The 21553-nt window shown below is 40.9% G+C and overlaps 1 protein-coding gene across 2 annotated transcripts in view; it reads right to left on the reverse strand.

Moving 5' to 3' along the window:
• LOC308633652 (tetratricopeptide repeat protein 23-like) overlaps positions 1–21553 on the reverse strand; it is a gene marked incomplete at its 5' end in the record, with an annotated part of 81245 nt that overhangs the window by 22310 nt on the left and 37382 nt on the right. Inside the window, one exon of one of the 2 annotated variants that reach the window (XM_081266587.1) lies at positions 8629–8734. In XM_081266587.1, coding sequence (XP_081122713.1) covers positions 8629–8734 — 106 coding nt within the window. Of the gene's footprint in view, positions 1–8628; positions 8735–21553 lie in introns of those variants that run through there. The other variant, XM_081266588.1, reaches the window with a different exon arrangement.

A 21553-nucleotide genomic window follows, 5' to 3' on the forward strand; every position in this document is an offset into this window, starting at 1 on the left:
CCAGCTATGTGTCAGTTTCATAATCGTTGCTATGGGCTTCTCATCTATTCCAGCCTGAAGAGCAGATGCATTGGAGGCAGCAAGCAGCTGAGATGGACACTGAAAGGACAGAAATGTTATGAAAATGGACAGAATGGTCAAGGAGACAGAAGTCTGATGTGCAGGGAAATGTCCCTGCACACATCAACAGCTCTGAAAACATGCTGGAAATTCAGTTAGAGTCCTGGGTGTTGAGAAAAGATCCAGGTATATTCCATGAGATCCACTTTAGAAAGGAGTGAAGTAAACCCTAGGAAATATGTCTGCCAAATCTAGTCAACCTAAATAAAACTTCAGTCTGAAACTGGGTTGTGTTCGTCCATACCCATCACAGTAAGATGTGATGCTAGACAGATAGAGGAATTCCTTTGCCAGGCATTTGCTCCCAGGGAGGTAGGTCTCTGCTCAGGGTCTGTAGTTGGGCAGAGATTCTCTGCTCCTCTCTCTCAGACCAGCAGATACATTTGCCATATTGCTCAAGTTTTTGTCCTGGTAGAAGAAAATTCCACCACCTGGACAATATTATGTCTCTTCTACTCCTAACTGACTCATGGGGAAAACATTACAGATTTTATGCTCCAACTAAATTATTAACTTTGGATACTTTGATGATCTGAAGACAGCCAATGTTGGGGGCGATGTGTCATTCATTTTGTTGATTCTAAAAGCATTTTTTAACTGGACAGTCCATGTCTAAAGTGATGGAGGATATTCAGAAGTAGAGTACTTTTGATATTTTAAGTTTTTGACTAATTAAGAATTAACTAAAGAATATAACTCAGCCCTTCAAGTAAAGACATTGCTGGGTGCGGTGGTACACAGCTATAATCCCAGTGATTGCAAATTCAAAGTTAGCCTCAGTAACTTAGCAAGACCTTAAGCAATTTAGCAAGATCCTGTCTTAAAATAAAAAAAAAATATAAGGGTTGGGATGTGTCTCAGTGGTTAAACGTCCGTCCTTGGGTTCTATCTCTGATACAAAAATAAACAGATTAATAAAACAGTAAAGCTCTATCCACACCCCAGTCCCATCCCCTTGGAGACAGGCCCTAACTATGAAGGGTGGCAGACATGAGGGGTGTGGGAAGGAGCTGTAGCTGAAATACGCTGAGTTTCAGACCCTGGGTATTGGCAGAAGCGGTGTTGCATGCACAGGGAAAGGTGAAAACCAAAAGCACTGGGTGAGGCATTTCCCTCCCCTCTCTTGGGTCGGGAGCCAGTCCCCCAGGCACAAGTGGACAGCCGTGCTGGACACCTTTACCTTGTAACATTCTCCCACCTCCCAGTGTTCATCCCCTGGGTGCTCACGGGCTGGCCAATCACTCTCCCAAAACACCCCATTTAGGCTCCAGGTGCAGCATGCTGCTTGCCCTCAGTGCAGCTAAACTGACAGAGACTTTGAGAAAGGAGTTGCTGGGCCTGATTCAAACTTATGTGCAAATGGCTTATAACCAGGGCTCAGGAAGATTGGTACGTTTTTTCCAAAGAGGATACTTGTAGACAAATATGAATCTCTGGAAGAAAGAAGGAAGGAAGGAAAATGTTACCTAAACTAAGGCCTTATAGCTCACAGAGGCCTCAAATGGGCAGGAGGGGACCGACCTTGCCTGGGAATCTGCCCTCCAGGGTCAGGGCTCCTCAGGTCCTGCTTCCCTTCTGCCCTTTCTGAGCCCCCAATTTCTCCAAAGTTCTGCGTGTTTCCTATTTCTGTTCCTGGAAGCAATGAGCAAGCAAAAAAGGTTTCCCTGACAGGTGTTGTCACATGCATCGCACATCAGACATCTACAACCCCCTGGTAGGACCTGTGTATATTAGGACAACCTTGAATCATGGGAACAAAGGTAGGTCTCAGTCATCTGCAGTGGTTTCCTTCTTCTCTATACATTTGAAACCACTTTTATCTTTATCTGATCCAGGATCCTTCACTGTAAAACCCTGCCTTACATTTCTCCACCCCTTCAACCTTCCAAATTAACTTTGTGAAGGACAATCCACATGACCACCTTTAAGGGGAAAGAAAATTGACTCCTATTCCCAGAGCAAAGGAGCCATTTCCTGATAAGCTGAGTTTCTCCTCCCAGGGGCATCCCAGAGGTCCCTCTGGGCCAAATGACAACAGGATTTCCGAAAAGACAGGAAGCCATAGCCCCTGGGGTGGGAAGCCACCTCCCTTATGTCCCTGGGCCCTGGGTGTGGTTCACCAAGAGCCAGCAGTTTCTGTGTTCTTGCACATGGTTGTTCCTACCTTTAAAAAACACTTCTAGAATCCTCTGCAACCTGATGCTGATGGCCTGGCAAAAGATGAGGTCATTTTCTAAAACACAGGAACACGACCTAGCTTGTAAATCTGAGCCCTGGTGGCAGAGGTGTTCCAAGGCCATGAATTGCTTCCAGTTTTTACCCTAGCAAAATGTTTCGGTTTCTGTGAGTCAGGGGGTGGTGTGTGTGTGGTGGAGGAGGGGAGTATAGTTCAGTGGGCAGGGTGGTTTACTGTCTATAGATGGCTTTGTTTGGGACTGGAAGTCGTGCCCTTTCTAGACAGACTGTCCTGAGATGTTCACCTACAGTCAAGAGAAAATTGAGGCTTCATTCACAGAGTAGAAGGAACAAGCAATATAGCCCCTGGAGGTCAGAGGCTTTTAATTAAAATAAATTCTGGTAACCTGGGGCTTGTTTCCTGAGGCAAGAGTTGGAACAGTAAGGACAGCTTTCATTAAGAGGGAGGTCTCCATGTACAATGTGACAATTATCTTTTTTTTTAAGTCTTAGAAGATAGTCTTTATACAGACTGCAAAGAACCCAGGGGATTTAAAAATGGAAAGTCTCGAATCTTGGCCTGGCATTCATCCAGCAAACAAACAGATCGAACTGTTCAGACCCTGCTGCGGCTGTTGCCCAAGGCTACGGGCCATCTGTGGGGACCATAAGAGAAGCCTGAGGACACAGAAGCCCAGCACACTCTCTCCCCTCATCCTTTCTCTGCAGCAGATCCTCTTTGAGAGGGATACCAGGGCTGGCCTGTGACATGGCTTCTGGGGGTAGCAGAGCTGCTGCTCACAGGCTGGTGATCTGAGGAAGCCCATGGCTATCTATGGGAACAGGTGTGCATCTGGAAAGTTGGTACCCAACAGGGCAGCAGGTTGGGGAGACTCAGGGGATAAAGGTGCCAAGTGCCCACAGAGGGCCTTGCACCTGTGAGGCCTGGTGAGCAGCCCCATTGGATCTTCATGTCTTAAATATCCTCACCATCAAGAAGCTGGCTACTACTCAAAGTCCCACCTGGGGCCACCCAAGTAGTGGTCAGGCCTCCAGCAGTGTAGGACCTACGGCTCTAGTCACTTGGTGAAGTATATGCTACCTATCTGAAGCCAAATTGGGGCATCAATAACACAGACTTTTCTGGGAAGTACTGATCACAAATTATGAGACAGTATCAAAGTGGAAGACCTGAGCCTGGTGAAAGTGGCCACCACAGAGCCTCTGCAATTTTCCCTCCCTGGGAGAGGCATGAGCAGGCCACAGGCCTTGCTCCAGATACAGAGGAAAGAGGCAGATGATCAGCCAGGCTTGCTGGAGTCTCAGTCCTGCCCCAGCTGCCCTCTGGGAAGGAAGGCCAACAGCAGAGACTTGCATTTGAGGAATGGGCCACCTCTCTCCTCCTCTGCTGGCCCCAAGGGTTGCCTATCCCTGCAGCCCTTCCTCTCCAACACAGAGCTTACCCTCTGGGTCTTCTTGACTCCCTGGGCCTTTGGTGACCAGGATGAGGCTTCCAGAGCATGACCACCTTTCTGGTTTTAGAGTGTGGTAAGAAAGCAGCACTTGAGCTCCATTCTAGGCCTAGCTATGCCTCTAACTTGCTGAGTGACCCTGGTCTCCAATCCTTTAGATTTAATAATTCTAAGATAATTCCAGAAATTTCTGAGAAAGGATACTTCTAACATTGGTACAAACTGTAAAAGGTTTCTCTTGGCCTCACCCCCTGCACTCTGTCTTCCCCTCTCTAACTTGCTCCCTGTGGGGCACAGAACCAGCATGGACACTGATACCTGCATGGGGCGCTCAGAGGCCAAGCTCAGTGACCCTGGAAACAGGGGTTGAGGAAGGGGTGGGTAATACAGGAGGAAGAATTGAGAAAAGGGAGGACATGTAAGGTAGAAAGAGGAGACTTGGGTGAGATACGGTGCCTAGCCTCAGATATGTGCATTTTTCACATCTACTGTGTAAAGATGTGGGGAGAGGCTAGGACCAGTGGGGGCTGGGGAGATACACATATTTGTGCACAGAGAATTATATTCTGGGAATCCTCTTAGTCAGGGATCCCTGCTTCAACCGCCTGGGCTCCAATGGGGCAGAGCCCATTCCAGCTGCTTCACTGGACCTGGCAGAACTACCTAGCCCGCAGGAGCCCAGGCCGCAGATGGGGCCACTTCCAAACAAGGCTTTCTCCACTCAGCAGGCTCTGCTGCCCAAAGGTTTACACTGAGATGTACTTGGCTTCAAACCATTTCATTTTCATATCCTTTAGAAGACTTATAAGCACAAGGCCAAGGCCTTGAACACTTAGCAGGGCTGGGAGAGCTGTTAATACCAAGTTTGTCGATGGCTGCTCTGGGAAGCTGGCCAGGCTCAGGTTAGTGACATTCCAGGAGCCTGAATTGGGAATCCTTATGCAATCACAACCCTCCTGACTTCTAGGGCAGTTTCATCTGTATGAGGAATGCAGGGAAGGTGCAAGGCAAAGGAATTATCTTGAGCATGGAGCATGAAACACTTGCTTCTTGGCCAGCAGTGTTTGGTTTGCCAGAGGCAATGCCTTCAATGGGCATCCAGCAAGCAAGTAGGCAGTCCTCATTAAAATCCTCATTAAAATCTTTTTCTCTTTTTTTCAAAAACCAAACCCAAAAAAGATCTCTGTACTTTTCACAGACAGGTTTAAACATAGATAAATGGAGCCCAGACCCCCCCGCCCCTCCCCCAAGAAAGAACTGCAGGTTTGTTGCTGTGGGATCTGGCCTGGACTTCTGAACTAGAAGTGACCCAAGTCCAGATGAGAAAGTCCTGGGTGAGAGCTGGGGGACTTGCTCTTCCCTTAGTTATTAGACAACAATAAGTTCCAAATTGTCTACTTTCATTTCCTCCTGCTGGAGGCAACAGAGGCCTGAAGAAACCCCAGGCCTGGGTGGGTTTCTCTTACTCTTGCTATGGGGGCTTTGACCACATGGAGGGACAGCAGAAACATGACACTGAGACCAGGGGAGCACATACACCCGGTTCTTTAGCAGCCCCTGCTGGGTGTGTCTGTCTCATTCCTGTTTCCAGAGGGAAACGGACGTCTTACATGCTCCATGGCGGCACCTATTCTGCCCACACCACATGTAGGCACTTGCAGGAAAGAGCTAGGACTGTCTGCATCTCCGCCTGCTGGCCGATCCCCACACTTGCCGTTAAGGGAGCAAGGATTCTAACAGCAGTAGTTCTCAAATGAGGGTCACAAGCTTGGGGTTTCTGCTCTCTGACTCTTTTCTGACTTGCCCATTTAGGTGGTCCACTGAGGCCTTAGAGGCAGGGTCTGTGCTCCTTTCTGCCCCTGTTCCAGGGCTTCAATGTTGCTGAGGGATGATTCTCATCTATTTCTCTTCTGTGGCTTCTCTGCCCTACTCCCTCACTTAGCATTTACTTGCCTTCAGGACTTTGGTAAATGTTCTTCCAGTGACACCAAAGCAACAGATGTTTCAGCTGGTTGTGCTGAGTCTAAGAAGGGTCCACCTAGGAGCAGCCTACAGACTGTTCTGGACTTTATTCTTTTGGGGTAGAGCAGTAAGGAGAGAGAGAAGCTTCTTTAAGTTGATGGGACTTTCTAGAAGACACACCTGGTTATGTGAGCTCCTTTGTAGACTGGGAGGTTGTGTCCTGTTTCTAATGGTTGTTAAAGGAGTAAATAAGTCATTTGTGAAAGTTCAGTACCTGCATACAGAAGGCGCTCAAATGCTGATGCTATTGTTGTTGCTGTTATTATTACTATGATTCCATGAGTCATCTAATGTATATGCTCCAAGCAACTAATCCTGGAGCCTCAAACAGAAGCCACCCCAGCTCCTAACATGAAAAGCTATCGGCTCCAAGGCCCAGTTCCTGGGAGAGGTCCTCTTCTCACTTTTCTACCTTCACATTCCTCCCACATTTCAATTCCAGCTGGCGGTTGGTTTTCTGGGTGCAGGTCACCAGATGCCCTAAGCAGCAGCAAAGGAGTGGAGCTGAGATCCTAAACAGGCTTCTGGGCCTTGGCTCTTCTTGAGGGCTTTCCAAACCCTTTTCTTTGGGCTGCCTTTGCTCTTCCTGGGTCCCTTGTCTGCCCCAAGCTTCAGATCTGCAGGTCTAAGCAGGTAGGTGTAGGAAGGAAAGGTGACATATGCATTGCCAATCCCAATAACACAGTGACAAATGGCCTCTGGGGAGGACTGCCTGGGCTCTACCATTCACTGGCTGTCAGCCCTTGGGAAAATCATCTAATCTTTTGGTGCCTCAATTTATCCATCCAAAAACTGGAGATAATTGTATCTATTTCATAGAATTGTTTGAGGATATCTGAGTTAATAAGTGTACCATGGTTAGAGCCATGGCCAGTTATATCCTATGTTAGAATTAGTTACTATTATTGTGTGTGGTCATTTAATTCTCACATGCATTAATAACTTTATCAATAAGTTATTATTAATATTAATCTCAAAATAGGGGAGGCAATACCAGCAACTTATTTGAACTGGAAGACTTTAAAGAAAAAAATGTAATTCATATAGGATTTCCACCAATTCTGTAAATTGCACAGAGTAGCTTAACTTTGCAGTTCTGGAGCAAGAACATCTTAGGGATATTTCTGTTGGTCCCCACCCAGTTCATACATTCAGCAAATGAGTATGCTGAGCATGAGGTGTGCTGGGGAACAGAATCCCTTTAGGCTTTACAAAGAGGCTCCTTTGGCCCTTGCTTGGTATTCTCTCAGAAAGAGACCCTTTCTCTCACCTCCTACCAATTTAAATTTTGAGAAAACTCCTGTTGTCTTAAACATAAACCCCCAAGAAAAGCAGGAAAATATCTGACATTTACTTATTTACACTTCTGCTGCCTAGGTTAGAAGTTATGAATCTGATCCTGATGCTTGTTTTTGACTCACACAGAACCTAAAACATATTTAAGTTCATTACCACTAATTAAAAGCAAGAGATTTCACGTAAAAATCCAAATTTTTGCATTCTCTTGAAAAAAGCAGATCTTCGAATATAAGCCTGTCTGTCACATAGAGTGATGGGCTGGAGCTAACTAGGAGGGTGTGGGCTTCTCTAGTTTGCCAAAGGCCTCACCACTCCATATTGTCTCTCATACTACAGCTGATTATAAATAGCCATTCATAATTATACCTGACTCTGTTCTTGGTTTCTACGCACTTAACTCACATTGCTTGTGCTTGGTTCCTCTAGATGTTTGGACTGTGATTCCTGATGTTCTAGGATTTTCCAAAAAATACATATTTGCATTTTAAGTGTTTTCTTAGTAGTTGTGGAATGGAAGTTTCTCTGCCGCTTTTAAAGGAGTTTTAGGCACCAACAAACTGGTCAAAATGTTTCTTCAACAGTTTTGAAGGCAATTCTGATTGTTAAATATGGAATGTTCTGGGGAGGGAGGATCAGACAAGTCATCTCTATGTCTCCTCTCTGTGTACCTAGCCAGGTTGCTCCAAGCTCCAGGAGGTAGAATGAGGGTCTGCAAGACAGGATGGTCAGGTGGATGAAAACCGAAGCTCTTCATCCATGAACAGAGTTCTGGGCTGGGCTGTGGACCTGTTCAGACCATGCTGTTCATCAAGGCTTCCCCTTCTTCTTCTCCCAAGTCTACCCTGCTAGGCTGGCTTCTGCTTAGTGTGACTCCTGCTTTCTGATTCAGCCCCAAGCCTTCCAGGCACTGATTTTATGTTTACTGGAACCTTATTTTACTCAGTATAAAACTATTTTTCTCTGGAATATACCTCTAGGCCTTCTTTATGAGTTATATTCCATTTCTGAATATTCTGTCCCAAACAACAGCAGAATCACTAGAATGTGTGCTTCCTGTCAGTAGAAGCTTTGAGCCTGGGATGAGGGAGTAAAGAATTTCTGAAGCCCGCTGCGCTACCTATTACACAAAGATAAGGAAAACCATGAGTTATAAGTGGCAGCTTCCTTCTGGGATCCTGAAGCTATGAAAGTTCACCCCAATTGAAAGCTCTACACTAAGACTTTGCAGCAGTTCCACTACAATCATTGAAAACCATCACCTTTGAAAGCAGAGCAGATTTCCCTGTGAGCCCAACACCAGTTCCCTTGGGTTCTTAATAGCTATGGATGAAGAGTAGCTGTATTGAAGAGGAAAGGGTCAGAGGAAGGCTACAGGGAGATAGACAGTAAAGGACACTGGGGAAGCAGCAGAGGAGCAGAGCTACAAATTAGAGGAAACCGTGAAGGTTCTCTGAAGGTTCCTATTGAGACCCCATCCACCTGCTCACCCACCCCCTAGGCGCATGCATGTGAGACAGGAGGAAGGAAGACTGGTTCTCACCATGGTGCTCGGGCCTCCCAGAAATGACAGCAGCACGGGCGACAAAGTGTGAGGAGTTGGCTGCCTCCTCTTGAGAGGGGTTTCTACTCAGGATGATGGCATGGGCCTGGCACCACAGAAAAAAGAAACAAGTTATTTATATGCTTGGCAGTTGCAACAGAAAACTAACTGTCCTTACAATGATTAGCAGAAAGTCAAGGAACTTTCCAGCAAGTTGAAAGCAGTGATTGATGTGGAAGCACAAATGACTCTTGGGAGGGCTGTGTTTTAAAAGCACTGAGTGGTGGAGAGAACGCTATTCTGGGGCCTGTCACTAAGTAAACCATTAAAAAGTCTACGATCCTTTGAGTCAGCAAAGAGGATCGGGGGCAGGGTGGTCAAGAAGTAAAAAGCATCAATGCTGTGTGGAGGCAGTGGGCAAGCCCAGCTCCTGGCCTATTGGTCAGCCTAGAAAGTGGAACCTACTCATAGGTGATGATATGTGCCTAATCCACCAAGCCTGTGGGTCTGCACCCTCTGCAAACTGGCATATGGGAGCTGCCTGAGTTTGGAAAACAGGTTCTTTGGAAATAAAGTCCATTTTAAAATTAAACACATACATACACACACACACATGCACACACACATACACAACCCGGTGAACACTAAAGAATAATAATTTTTTCAAGTAAAATACATAATACATCCCTTTGAATTAAAAATTACTACTCATCTCCTTGTTAATACTTAGTTTAAAAAATACTATTAGTAATAGTTTCACATTCATCCAATGAATTGACATTTACAGTTTCCTACAACGGGAGAGGCATGGGCGAGAAGGTATTGGCAGCTACAGAAAACTGAAATGAAACGTCGTGAAGTAATACAATAAACTAATGTGAGGTGATAGGGAGTTTGCAATTAATTGCCAAAAGAGTAACAGAAAGACTAAAATGCCATAGGTTTAATAGAAGGAAACACTAAATTGGGGTAGGCAAATTGTACTAGCAACAACTAAGATTTAAGCAGCACTTTAGTTCTTTTGTGTGATACCACTTTTAATTTTCTTGATAATTTTTATGAGCCTCATTTTCTAGATGAGAAAACTGAGATTGCTGAATGGGTGAGGGCTATGGTTTGGATCTAGAATTCCTCAAAGGGCCCTGTGTATTAAAGGCTCAGTCCCCAGGCTGGCACTACTAGAAGGTGGTAGAAACCTTTAAGAGGTGGGGCCTAGTGAGGCATGTCCCTGAAGGGAATTGTGGGACTCCACTCTCTTCTTCTTCCCCTCTTTTGGTTTTTTAGCTGCTATAACGTGACCAACTTTGTTCTGCAATGAACTCCCTACCATGATGTGCTACAGACCCCCCCAAAACAGGGCCAACCCATCATGGACTGAAATATCCAAAACTATGAGCTAAAATAAACCTTTCCTCCTTTTAAGTTGATGTATAACCATAACATTACTATAGCAATGGAAAGCTAATACAGTAAATGACCAAGATTTCTCCCTATAGTTAATAAGGAATGGAGATGAGGTTCTGACCTTGATAATCTGATTTCAAATTCTGCTTTGAATACCATGTCCTGAATGCTGCCATTCATCCCTCCAACCCATGTTGGTAGATGTCACTAGCTGATATCAGCACACTCCTAAGGGCACACTGATTCAGCCTCCAGAAGCTACAATGAATTCATGGAGCTGGTGTAGGAGATAAAGTCATTTCATTAAAAGCCAATGATATTAAAAAAGTGGGTTCCAAAGGCTCAAGGGAATCTGAATTTATCACAAAATTTTCATGACCTCAATGTTGCTCTATGTGAGATGCTAATACTTTATTAATAAGCATTTATTATTTATTTCAGAAACTCATTTCTCTGATCTAATTTATATTTGATGTTCATGAAGATTTTAAAAACAACATGCAAGGGAGAAAGGGAACATCCAGGATATTTCAAATGTGCCAAATTAGTATCTTACTTATTCAGCAAAATTCCATTCAATTCAGTTTATTTTAATTCATTCCTGTTTGATTCATTTTTTTCATTTTTAAGTGCCTTCAATTTGCCAAATATTCCACAAATACTAGAAATTCACACACACACATACACACACACACACAAATCAGGCAAATCAGGCAGGAATTTTGGGTTTAAAGGAGATCAAAGATGAACTACAAAAATGTGGGATAGTTTCATTTTTACATAGATATACAGACATTGTCCTGCACTAGGTTTAAGTGCCTGGCTCACTAACTTCCTCTTTACCCTAACCCTGCTGTTACCATTTCCAGTGATTTCAGTATCCATTCGATCAGCCGGTGCCCATCAAGCAAGAAAGATGACACATGCAAACAGGTGAAAAGTGGTCAATAAAACGATTCTTTCCATAGATGAAGCCCAATGATGAGAGTTCAGGACCTCAGGGCAAAGTGCTTTAACACCCTTGGCCAGATGAGCAAGACTAGGAACATCTGCTCTAATTGGAAAGATGATGTAGGGAAGTGAGCAGTGGCTTTCAGTAGGGATACAGGCAGCGAGTCTCCATGGTCTGCAGTTCATGTTGTGTGGCTTTCAGAAGAGGCCAAGGGCATTAATCTGGGACTTAAAGTCAGCATCTGGGGCACACAGCAGGGCTGAGAAGCAAGCAGAGTGGAGCTGAAGAAGCAAACTAACAGCTAACAACGTGGCCTCTTGGGTTTTTGGCAGACTCATTTTCCTCTGTATGCTCAGATACCCAGCATCCAGGTCACACTCCTGGCCTTAGTGACTACTAGTTTCTACCTCTGCATCCATATTTTGTACAGGAGCCCTGGCTCTATTATGTCCATGTAGCTTCTAGTCTTCTCTCTACCCACTTGCCATGCTCTCACTAGCCATTCAAACTCCCTGGTTTCCCTTCCTTTTCCTGCTTGTCCAGCTTGGAGTACACTGACCATTGTCTATATGAAAAATGCCTTCAGTTGCACTGAAGAATATTGAGATGGTGAAAATGGGAAACCATCTAACTACCCATCAGCAGGGGAACAAATATATCATGGTTCATTCATACAACAGTTGAACTCTATATATCAACCTGGTTACATTTCAAAAACATACCAACAAGTAGAAAAAGTGACTTGCAAAAGGATGCAGATGTCAAGGCACTGCTGATTTTCAAGTTTCTTTTTTGAAGCAGAAGGGCCCCTCTCATTCCAAACCAAATCTTGCATGGTTCTCTAATACACACAGAAGGTGAGAACAGAGTTCCTCTTCCTGAAGCAAGGAGAGGGTGTTTGGAAGCACACCTACTCCCACATAGCTGCCCCAGAAGAAGCTCTGTGGAACATGAGGGCTCCAGGAGACACAGCCTGGGAACCACTCTGGGCAGTGAGGCCCTTAGCGAGTGAGTGTGAATGATGTTGACAGGGTTGGTGATTAGATTATACAATCTTGCCAAACTTAGCCACTGTTCACAATTTCAGAACATGCTTTATTTGCTAAGAGAATAAATAAATAAATACCCCTGTTAGATGCACCTGAGAGCATTTAAGGAGTAGGAATCATAGTAAACAGGATGGTAAGAACACTGCTTGCCTCTCTTGGCTTTCAGAGAGCCTAAATAATGGGTCCTCCTGGGGCTCAGCAGCTGGATGGCACTCACTCCTTCACCACAGCATTTATTAATCTCCCTAGGGCTCTGGTTTCTCCTCATGTCCTTTGTTATTTTCAATATCTTATGGTTATGTGCTTATCAACTGTCATCTTGAAGTGGAGGAAGAATGCTTAGTATTCCCAAATCTCTTGGGCTGCTGCATGTTGGACTGGGTTAAAAAACAAACAAACAAATAAAATCCGCTTAATATACACATTGAACAAGGTCATTAACTGGAAAAGGTCACTCACAAGACCAGCTACCCAACCCTTGCCAAGGGACACAGCAGCTGTTTCTTCTGATGCCTTGTGTGTATTGCTGGGGGAACCCTCGGTTCCTTCATGAAAATCCAGCTGTCAATAATTGCAGCCAGAGCCAGAGCTGGCAAATTCTTATCTAACTGGGCCTGTCTCCTTGGATTTGTAAAACATGCAATATTTCTTAAGGAGAAAGCTTGATGATAGTAAAAAGGATGAGGAAGTATTTCTGTTTATGCAGGCAGATCCCAGCATGTGAACACTCAATACCCTGAGTGTGCAATCCTAGCTCTCAGGGAAAGGGTGTGTTGGAGGAGGGGAATAAATTTCTCCCAACCTCGCAATGATTTGGGGATTGCTGACTGGGAGGACATCTCCTCTCCTATAGCAAGGTGAAGAATAAGTACACAGATGACTCACTGTACAATTTGTTGATCTAAAACTGAATATGTTTTCCCTGGAGATGATGTGACACTCATGGGGAAAACAGGGAAGTCCCAACTTGGTAAAAAATAGGCAGGATCTCTTTGTAAAGCTGAAGACTAGCACTACATAAGGATAGAGGGAGAAGGGAGCCAACAACAATTAAGCACCTAATTTTGCCAGGTGTGCTGCCAAGCAGATTATATACACCAGCTTGCAGAATCACAAAATGACCACTGAGTGATGTTGACAGCCCACTTTACAGATGAGAAAATGAAGCCTCAAGGTCACATGGCAGGTCAGTGGCAGAGCAGAGATTCACACTAAGGTCAGTAATTCCAAATAGCATGCTTTTCTAGACTGACACTTAGTTATCTAGAGAGTAGAAGTTCCAGAAAGACGATTAAAAAAACAAACAAACAAAAAACAATGTAATGAAGGACCATTTAAGGCCCGAGAAGAGGTTGCTGACTCTGCCCAGAAATGGAATGGGCTTTCCAGAGGGAGAGGGAGAGACCCAAGTGGCCTCTGAGAGCTTTAAAGGGACACTATAGACAGGAGAAAAGCAGAGCACGTGGATGGAGCAGACATTAAGGCATCTTCCACCAACAGTCCACCTTCTGCTTTAGTTCAAGTTCATATGTTTTCTTAACAGAAGCTCAAGTCTACTTGTCACTGAGCTGTGAGCTTGCCATGTTTGTTTTATAACTGATCAGCTGTGAAGCTGCATGCTTTCTCTCTTAGCTCGGCCAAAGCTGGCCATTCCACCCCTCAGCTTTGAGAGGACACCCTTATGCAAGACAGGGTCATGTTGCAGCTCAAGGTTGCCACTTCCTTTCTTCTTCCATCTCTGCCCAGTAGGGAAGCCTTTCCTGGGGGGGCCAGCAGCGGGGAGAGAGGGCAGCTGGAGAGGCTCAGCTAAGAAAAAGATGGCTCTGGGAATCCCTGGGGGGGGGGATTAGATGAACGGTTAGTCACTGGAGGCAGAGAGCATTTGAAAACTGAGGGCCCTGGACTAAGCAAGTTTCTTTTAATAGGCAGAGAAAGTACTCAGTGGCAGTTCTCCAGATGTCAATTTTAGCTCTTCCAGAGGGCTGAGAGAACAAGTCCTGCTCTTTATAAGGATTAGCCCTGAAATAGATGTGTCAGGGGCTTATACTTTCTTCTTTTGGTTGCAAGTATAAGTTTCCTTAAAACTTAACTAGATTTTTAAATGCACATAATTAAATCTTAAAATCTTTAAAAATCTTTAGTGGTAGAAAAGAACAATAACAATAACAAAACAAAGTAAAAAGTACTCCCTCCTTTCTGTTTATGTGTTTCCTCCTCTCTTCCCCTATTCCTACTCTAACACCTAAATGCTAATCAACATGAATGTTTCCTATATATCATTCCAGAAATACTGAGATGTGTACAGAAACACACACACATACACACACACACACACACACACACACACACACACACACACGAATCTTAACCTGGCCCTGCCCTCTCAGCTTTATTTCCAATGACCTGATGTGGCTTCTGGCCACAATGGGAAGACAGTTAAATGGCATTTCTTCAGTAATAATTGAGGCTGAGAATTACTTTTACATGGTTATTGACCATTTGATTCTTTTTCTATAATTGTCTATTCTACTCTTTTCTCCATGTTTCCATTGAGGGTCTTTTTCATTTATATTTTATAAGAACTTTCTATATTTTTCTCTTTTTGACATTTATTTTTTGACTTTATGATATATTGTCATAGTCTTTCAATTCCACACTGTCAAATTCATCACCCCTCTTTCCTTTCTTCCTCTTTTTTTCTTCACTCTATCTCCTAACTATACACATCTGTTCATATCCAGATGAAAGGCATTCGGCCAAGGTCAATACTGGCTATTTCTGGGCAGGGAGGACTTAGGTGACTTGTGTCTCACCTCTTTGCATTTTTCTGTATGGTTGTATTTTTTTTTAAATAAGGAGAATATATCAAATTTATAAAAGGCAGTTGTTATTTAAAAGAAACAATAATCTTCTCCTTTATGGCACTGATTTATGTCATGTTAGAAATTTTTTGGAATGCTAAGATCATAATTTCATTATACATATTTTAAATTTTTAAACAAAAATAAATAAATAAACAAACAGACTGGTATTTTCAGAGATTTTAAAATTAAATACAGCATTAATCTGATTATTTATAATTAATGCATTTCATATTATAATAAATACATATTGGATAATAAGAGCCAGTCAGAAGCACTGCCCAGCATTACATATAAGCCTGAGCAGCCATCATCCCAGGCCTGACCAAGCTAATAACATGCCCAGAGCTGGGACCTCAAATTAGAATTTGTAGAGCATCTGATAAAATCATTGATTTTATCATACTTTGCAAATAAAAATTTCCTAAATTTGGGAACTACTCAGGCAGAGCAGCCCTGAAAACTGAAAAGAGATAGGCAGTTCAAGTGTCAGAGATGTGAAAAAGCAACCCAAGCTCCAGGGTTAATTTATACCCCTTGGAAACACACACTGTAAACATGCTCTTGCTCACATAAATGAAATCCTGTGATTTTTTTTTCCTTTGGGGAAGGAAAATAAGGTTTTATTGCCAAACTCTGCCAATAAGGAGTTTCAGAAACAATCTGTTTGCATGATTTTCTCACGGAACCCTGCTGCAAAGGAATGGATGGGGGGGGGTGAGGTCTCTTTCATCAGTCCCTGGGACTCCTTGCTGCCTTCCTTGTGTGGCTCTGCAGGAATTGGTTTATTTTTCTCCATTTTAATGGTTTAGTTCCTAAAATACTGCAGAACTTTTCTACATTCTATGGGAAATAAAAGGTCTTTTCTCTTTGGGTGTTTCTCTCACTGCAAAGGAATGAAGAGTGAAAAACAACAGGGAAGATAACAAAACCTCCTTGTGTATACTTGATAAATGACTTTTAGACATGGATTCTCTTGGAGAGTGGTGGCTACCCTGTATCTTTTTATACCTTAGGTAAATCTGCTAAAGAAAATGGAGCATTGATAAATGTTTAATAATCATTGTTAACAAACAAAAGCAGCTTATACAGGCAGCAGGCCTAATAGTTCACAAAGTACTTTCCATTTTGAGACTTTGAGCAGTTCTGTGATGTGGATAGAGTCTTTTGTGGAGGTTATTATTATTATTTGCAGGGCGTAGAGGTTAAATGACTTGCCTGTAATCAACCAGCTGGTAAACAGAGTCTGTACTACAAATCAGATTTTCTGGTTTTAAAGCCAATGTTAGCCTCACTTCATCAAGTTATTTCTTTAATAATGATCAAAAATTATCTATTTAAAATACTCTAACCTTTATTAACCTCAATAGTAAATAAAAAGAAGAGTCACCCATCAAACTTTGTAGGTATTATGAAAATGAATGAATTCCTTTTAGACCTGGGGGCAGGGAAGTCCTTCCAACTTAGACTCAAAATTCAAATACAATTGAGGAAAAGATGGAAAATTTGACACACTATGGAAATTGCATGGCAAAAAATGCTCATAGCAAATTCAGTAAGGTTGCAGGACACAAGATGAACATAAAAAAATCACTTGTTTTCTAGACAGTAGAAACCAACGATCAGAAAAAAGTAGTGTGGAAAATTAACTTGCCATTCACAATAGCATCAAAAGAACAAACACTGAGGAATGAATTTACCAAATAAGTACAAAGTCTAAGCTCTAAAAAGTACAAAGCACAGTACAAAGAAACAACAGAGAATCAAATACATAGAAAGATATCCCATGTTCATGGACTGAAATAGTTGATATTATTAAAATGTCAATACTCCCTAAATTGAAATACTGATTCAATACAATGCCTATCAAAATTCCATAGGATTTTTTTTTTGGGGGGGGGGTTGTTGTTGTTTGTTTGTTTTGGCAGAAATTGAAAGGCTGACTCTAAAATTCCTATGAAAATGTAAGGGATCCAAAATAGTCAAAATAATCTTTAAAAAAAGAAGGAAAAGGGGGATTCATACTTATAGATTTCAAAACTTACTGGAAAACAACAATGATTGAGATGATGTGATACTGGTAAAAGGACAGACATCCAGATCAATGGAATAGAATTAAGAATCCAGAAATAAACCCTTACACTTAGGGTCAGTTGACTTTGGCAAGGGTGTCAATGGTAAAAAAGTGATTAAAAATTGATAAAAATGATAAAAGATTTTTAAAATTTTTAAAATCTAAGATTTTTTCAATAAATGGTGCTAGGACAACTGTATAGCCTCATGCAAAAATAATGAGGTTGAATTTCTGTATCACACCACATAAACAAAGTAACAAAATGGATCAAAGACATTAACTATAAGAGCTTTAAAACTATGGAAAATTCTTAGAAAAAAATATCAATGTAAGCCTTCATGAACTAGAATTAGGTAATAGTTTCTTGGATGTGAAGCCAAAAGCACCAACAAAAAGAGGGGGAAAAACTAAACAAATTGAACTTAATCAAAATTTAATAACTTTCATGCTTCAAAGGACGCTATCGAGAAAGTGAAGACAACACACTAAAAAGACAAAAGCATTTGCGAATCATATGTCTGATATGCACTTAAAATCTAGCCTCCAGAACATATAAATAACTCCTAAGCAAATAATAAAAAGACAAACAACCCTATTTAAAATGCAAAAAAAACCCCTGAAATCAACATTTACCCAAATAAAACATAGAAAGGCCAATAAACACATAAAAATGTACAACATCATTAGTCATAGTCATGAGAGAAATTAAAATAACAAAATATAATGAGATATCACTTTATTCTTGCTAGACAGGCTAAAATAAAAAGACAGAAAATAAAATGTGTTGATGAGGATATGGAGAAGTTGGAATATTTAAGCATTGCTGATGGGAATACAAAATAGTGAGGTCACTTTGGATGTCAGCTTTGGTTGTCCCTCAAAATTGTTTTTTCTTTTGGGGGGGTATCAAACATTTTATTTTTTTTAATTCTTAAAAAAAATTTAAATTTTTTAAAAATAAATGACAGCAGAATGCATTACAATTCTTATTACACACATACAGCACAATTTTTCATATCTCTGGTTGTATATAAAGTATATTCACACCAATTCGTGTCTTCATACATGTACTTTGGGCAATGATGTTCATCACATTCCACCATCCTTACTAACCCCCTGCCCACTCCCTTCCCCTCCCCCTCTGCTCTATCTAGAGTTCTATTCTTCCTATGCTTCCCCTCCCTACCGCACTGCGAATCAGCTCCTTATATCAGAGAAAACAGTCAGCATTTGTTTTTTTGGGGATTGGCTAACTTCACTTAGCATTATCTTCTCCAGTGCTATCCATTTACCTGCAAATACCATTATTTTATTCTCTTTTATTGCTGAGTAATATTTCATTGTGTATATATGCCACGTTTTTTAATCCATTCATCTACTGAAGGGCATCTAGGTTGGTTCCACATAGCTATTGTGAACTGTGCTGCTATAAACATTGATGTGGGTGTGGCCCTGTAGTCTGCTGTTTTAAATCCTTTGAGTATCAACCCAGGAGAAGGATAGCTAGGTCAAATGGTGGTTCCATTCCCAGATGTCCAAGGAATCTCCATACTGCTTTCCATATTGGCTGCACCAATTTGCAGTCATTTATGTATATCAGTGACAAATTATCTGAGAGGGAAATGAGGAAAACTACCTCATTTACAATAGCCTCAAAAAAAAAAATACTTGGGAATCAACTTAACGAAAGAGGTGAAAGAACTATACAATGAAAACTACAGAACCCTAAAGAAAAAAAAAAATCAAAGAAGACCTTAGAAGATGGAAAGATCTACCTTGCTCTTGGATAGGCAGAATTAATATTATTAAAATGGCCATATTACCAAAAGCACTTTACAGATTTAGTGCAATTCCGACCAAAATCCCAATGGCATTCTTCATAGAAATAGGAAAAGCAATCATGAAATTCATCTGGAAAAATAATAGACCCAGAATAGCTAAAGCAACCCTTAGCAGAAAGAGTAAAGCGGGTGGCATCACTATACCAGACCTTAAACTATACTACAGAGCAACAGTAACAAAAACAGCATGGTTTTGGCACCAAAACAGACTGGTAAACCAATAGTACGGAATAGAGGACACAGAAACTAACCCCAAAATTACAATTATCTTATATTAGACAAAGTTGCCAAAAACATGAATTGGAGAAAAGATAGCCCCTTCAACAAATGGTGCTGGGAAAACTGGAAATCCATATGCAACAAAATGAAATTAAACCCCTATCTCTCACCATGCACAAAACTCAACTCAAAGACCTAGGATCAAAGACCTAGGAATTAAGCCAGAGACTCTGCATCTAATAAAAGAAAAAGTAGGCCCTAATCTTTATCATGTGGGATTAGGCCCCAACTTCCTTAATAAGTGCAAGAATTAAAACCAAGAATCAATAAATGGGATGGATTCAAACTAAAAAGTTTTTTTCTCAGCAAAAGAAACAATCTGTGAGGTGAATATACATCTTGGGAGCAAATTTTTACCCTTCAAACATCAGATAGAACACTAATCTCTAGGGTATATAAAGAACTCAAAAAGCTAAGCAACAAAAATACAAATAATCCAATCAATAAATGGGCCAAGGACCTGAACAGACACTTCTCAGAAGAAGATATACAATCAATCAAAAAATATATGAAAAAATGCTCATCATCTCTAGCAATTAAAGAAATGTAAATCAAAACTACTCTAAGTTAGAATGGCACACTCCAGTCAGATGACAGTTATTATGAATACAAACAATAATAAGTGTTGGCGAGGATGTGGGGAAAAAGGTACATTCAAAATTGTTAAATATAGAGGAGATACCATATATATGATCATCAATTTCACTCCTAGTCTTATACTCAAGAGAAAAGAAAAGGTATATCCATGTTAAAAAAAAAAATTACATACAAATGTTCACAGCAGCATTATTCAAAATAGCCAAAGTGGAAACAACCCAAATGCCCATCAACTGATGAATCAGTAAACAAATGTGGTACATCTATAGAATGTAATATATTCTGCCATAAAAGGAATGAGGTACTGATAAGTGCTAAATGTGAATGAACCATAAACATATTATGCTAAATTGAAGATACCACAGGAAGATGCCATATATATCGTATGATTTCACATGTATGAAATGTCAAGAACAGACAAATCCATAGAGACATGAAGGAAACTGGCAGTTGCTAAAAGAAAGGGCAGAGAAGAGAATGGAAAAGGACTACTAATGGGTACATGGTTTCTTAAAAACATTATGGGATTAGATAGCAGTAATGTTTGCAAAATTGTGTAAATATAGCCGGGTGCAGTTGTGCACACCTGTAACTCAGTGGCTTGGGAGGCTAAGGCAGGAGGATAGCAAGTTCAAAGTCAGCTTCTGCAACTTAGCAAGGCCCTGAGCAACTTAGTAAAGTCCTGAGCAACTCGGGGAGACTTTGTCTAAAAACAAAAAACAAAAAAAAGGGCTGGGGATGTGGCTTGGTGATTAAGCACCCTGGGTTCAATCCTGATTACCAAAAAAAAAGTATGTAAATATAATAAAATCATAAATTGGATACTTTAAAATAATGAATTTCATGGAATACAAATTACCTCAATAAAAATGTGATGAGCAAAATTTTAAAAAAAATGACAAATTGGGTGAAAATATTTACCACATATTATCAAAGTGAAAGGGGCAATATGTGCAAGATATGGAGAACTTTTAACAGTTGAGGCAAAATAGATTTTTAAAAATTCTATTCAAAAATTGGCAAATGATATGAATAATTCAAGAAAAGACAATTCACAAAAATACTAATGTGCTTTAAGCATATAAAAAGATATTCAAAACTCTACTTAAAAATAGAAATGCAAATTAAAACTATGCTGAGATGTCATTTCTTTACAGGTTGTTCAGAAACTGGCATTCTTGCACATTGCTCATGGAAATGCAAATGGTACAAGTCCAGTTGAAAGGCATTTTGGAAATGTAGTACAATTAGCAATAAAATAAAATATTAATAAGTTATGCAATAAGATGAAAATAACAAAGCATACTCCCTTTGACCTAATAGTCCCATGTCTAGGAATTTACTCTGAAGATACAGTACCAACAATATGAAAATAATTGCAAAATATTGACACCTATCTAAATGTCCAAACAGGAAATTGTTTGGGAAAAAATCCACCCTACTAAACATGTATAAAATGTATTATTTATCTACACAAGACAATGATAGAGATTTTTTGAACTGCTATAAAATGATTTCTAGATATTCTATTAAGTAAAAAAAAAACATACAAATGAACATAAATAACTTGGTGGGGGTGGGAAGAGAGGCAATGTCAAGGATAAGTTAGATTAACTAGCAGAATGGAAAATCATTAAAATGATCACAATTAAGACTGGTTTCTTTCCAAGTTAATCAATGGATGCTAAAACTACAGGGAAAAGTTTGATGAGAAACAGAATATTTACATAGTCTAAAAATATTTCATTAAAAGCTAAGCTCTGGAACCAATCTAGGTACTCTACAATAGATGAATAGATAAAGAAAATGTATATATACACAATGGAATAATCAGCCATAAACAAGAATGAAATTATGGTATTTGCTGG

The sequence above is a fragment of the Spermophilus citellus genome (assembly GCF_964194105.1).
Source record: "Spermophilus citellus genome assembly, chromosome: 14".
Classification (NCBI taxonomy): domain Eukaryota; kingdom Metazoa; phylum Chordata; class Mammalia; order Rodentia; family Sciuridae; genus Spermophilus; species Spermophilus citellus.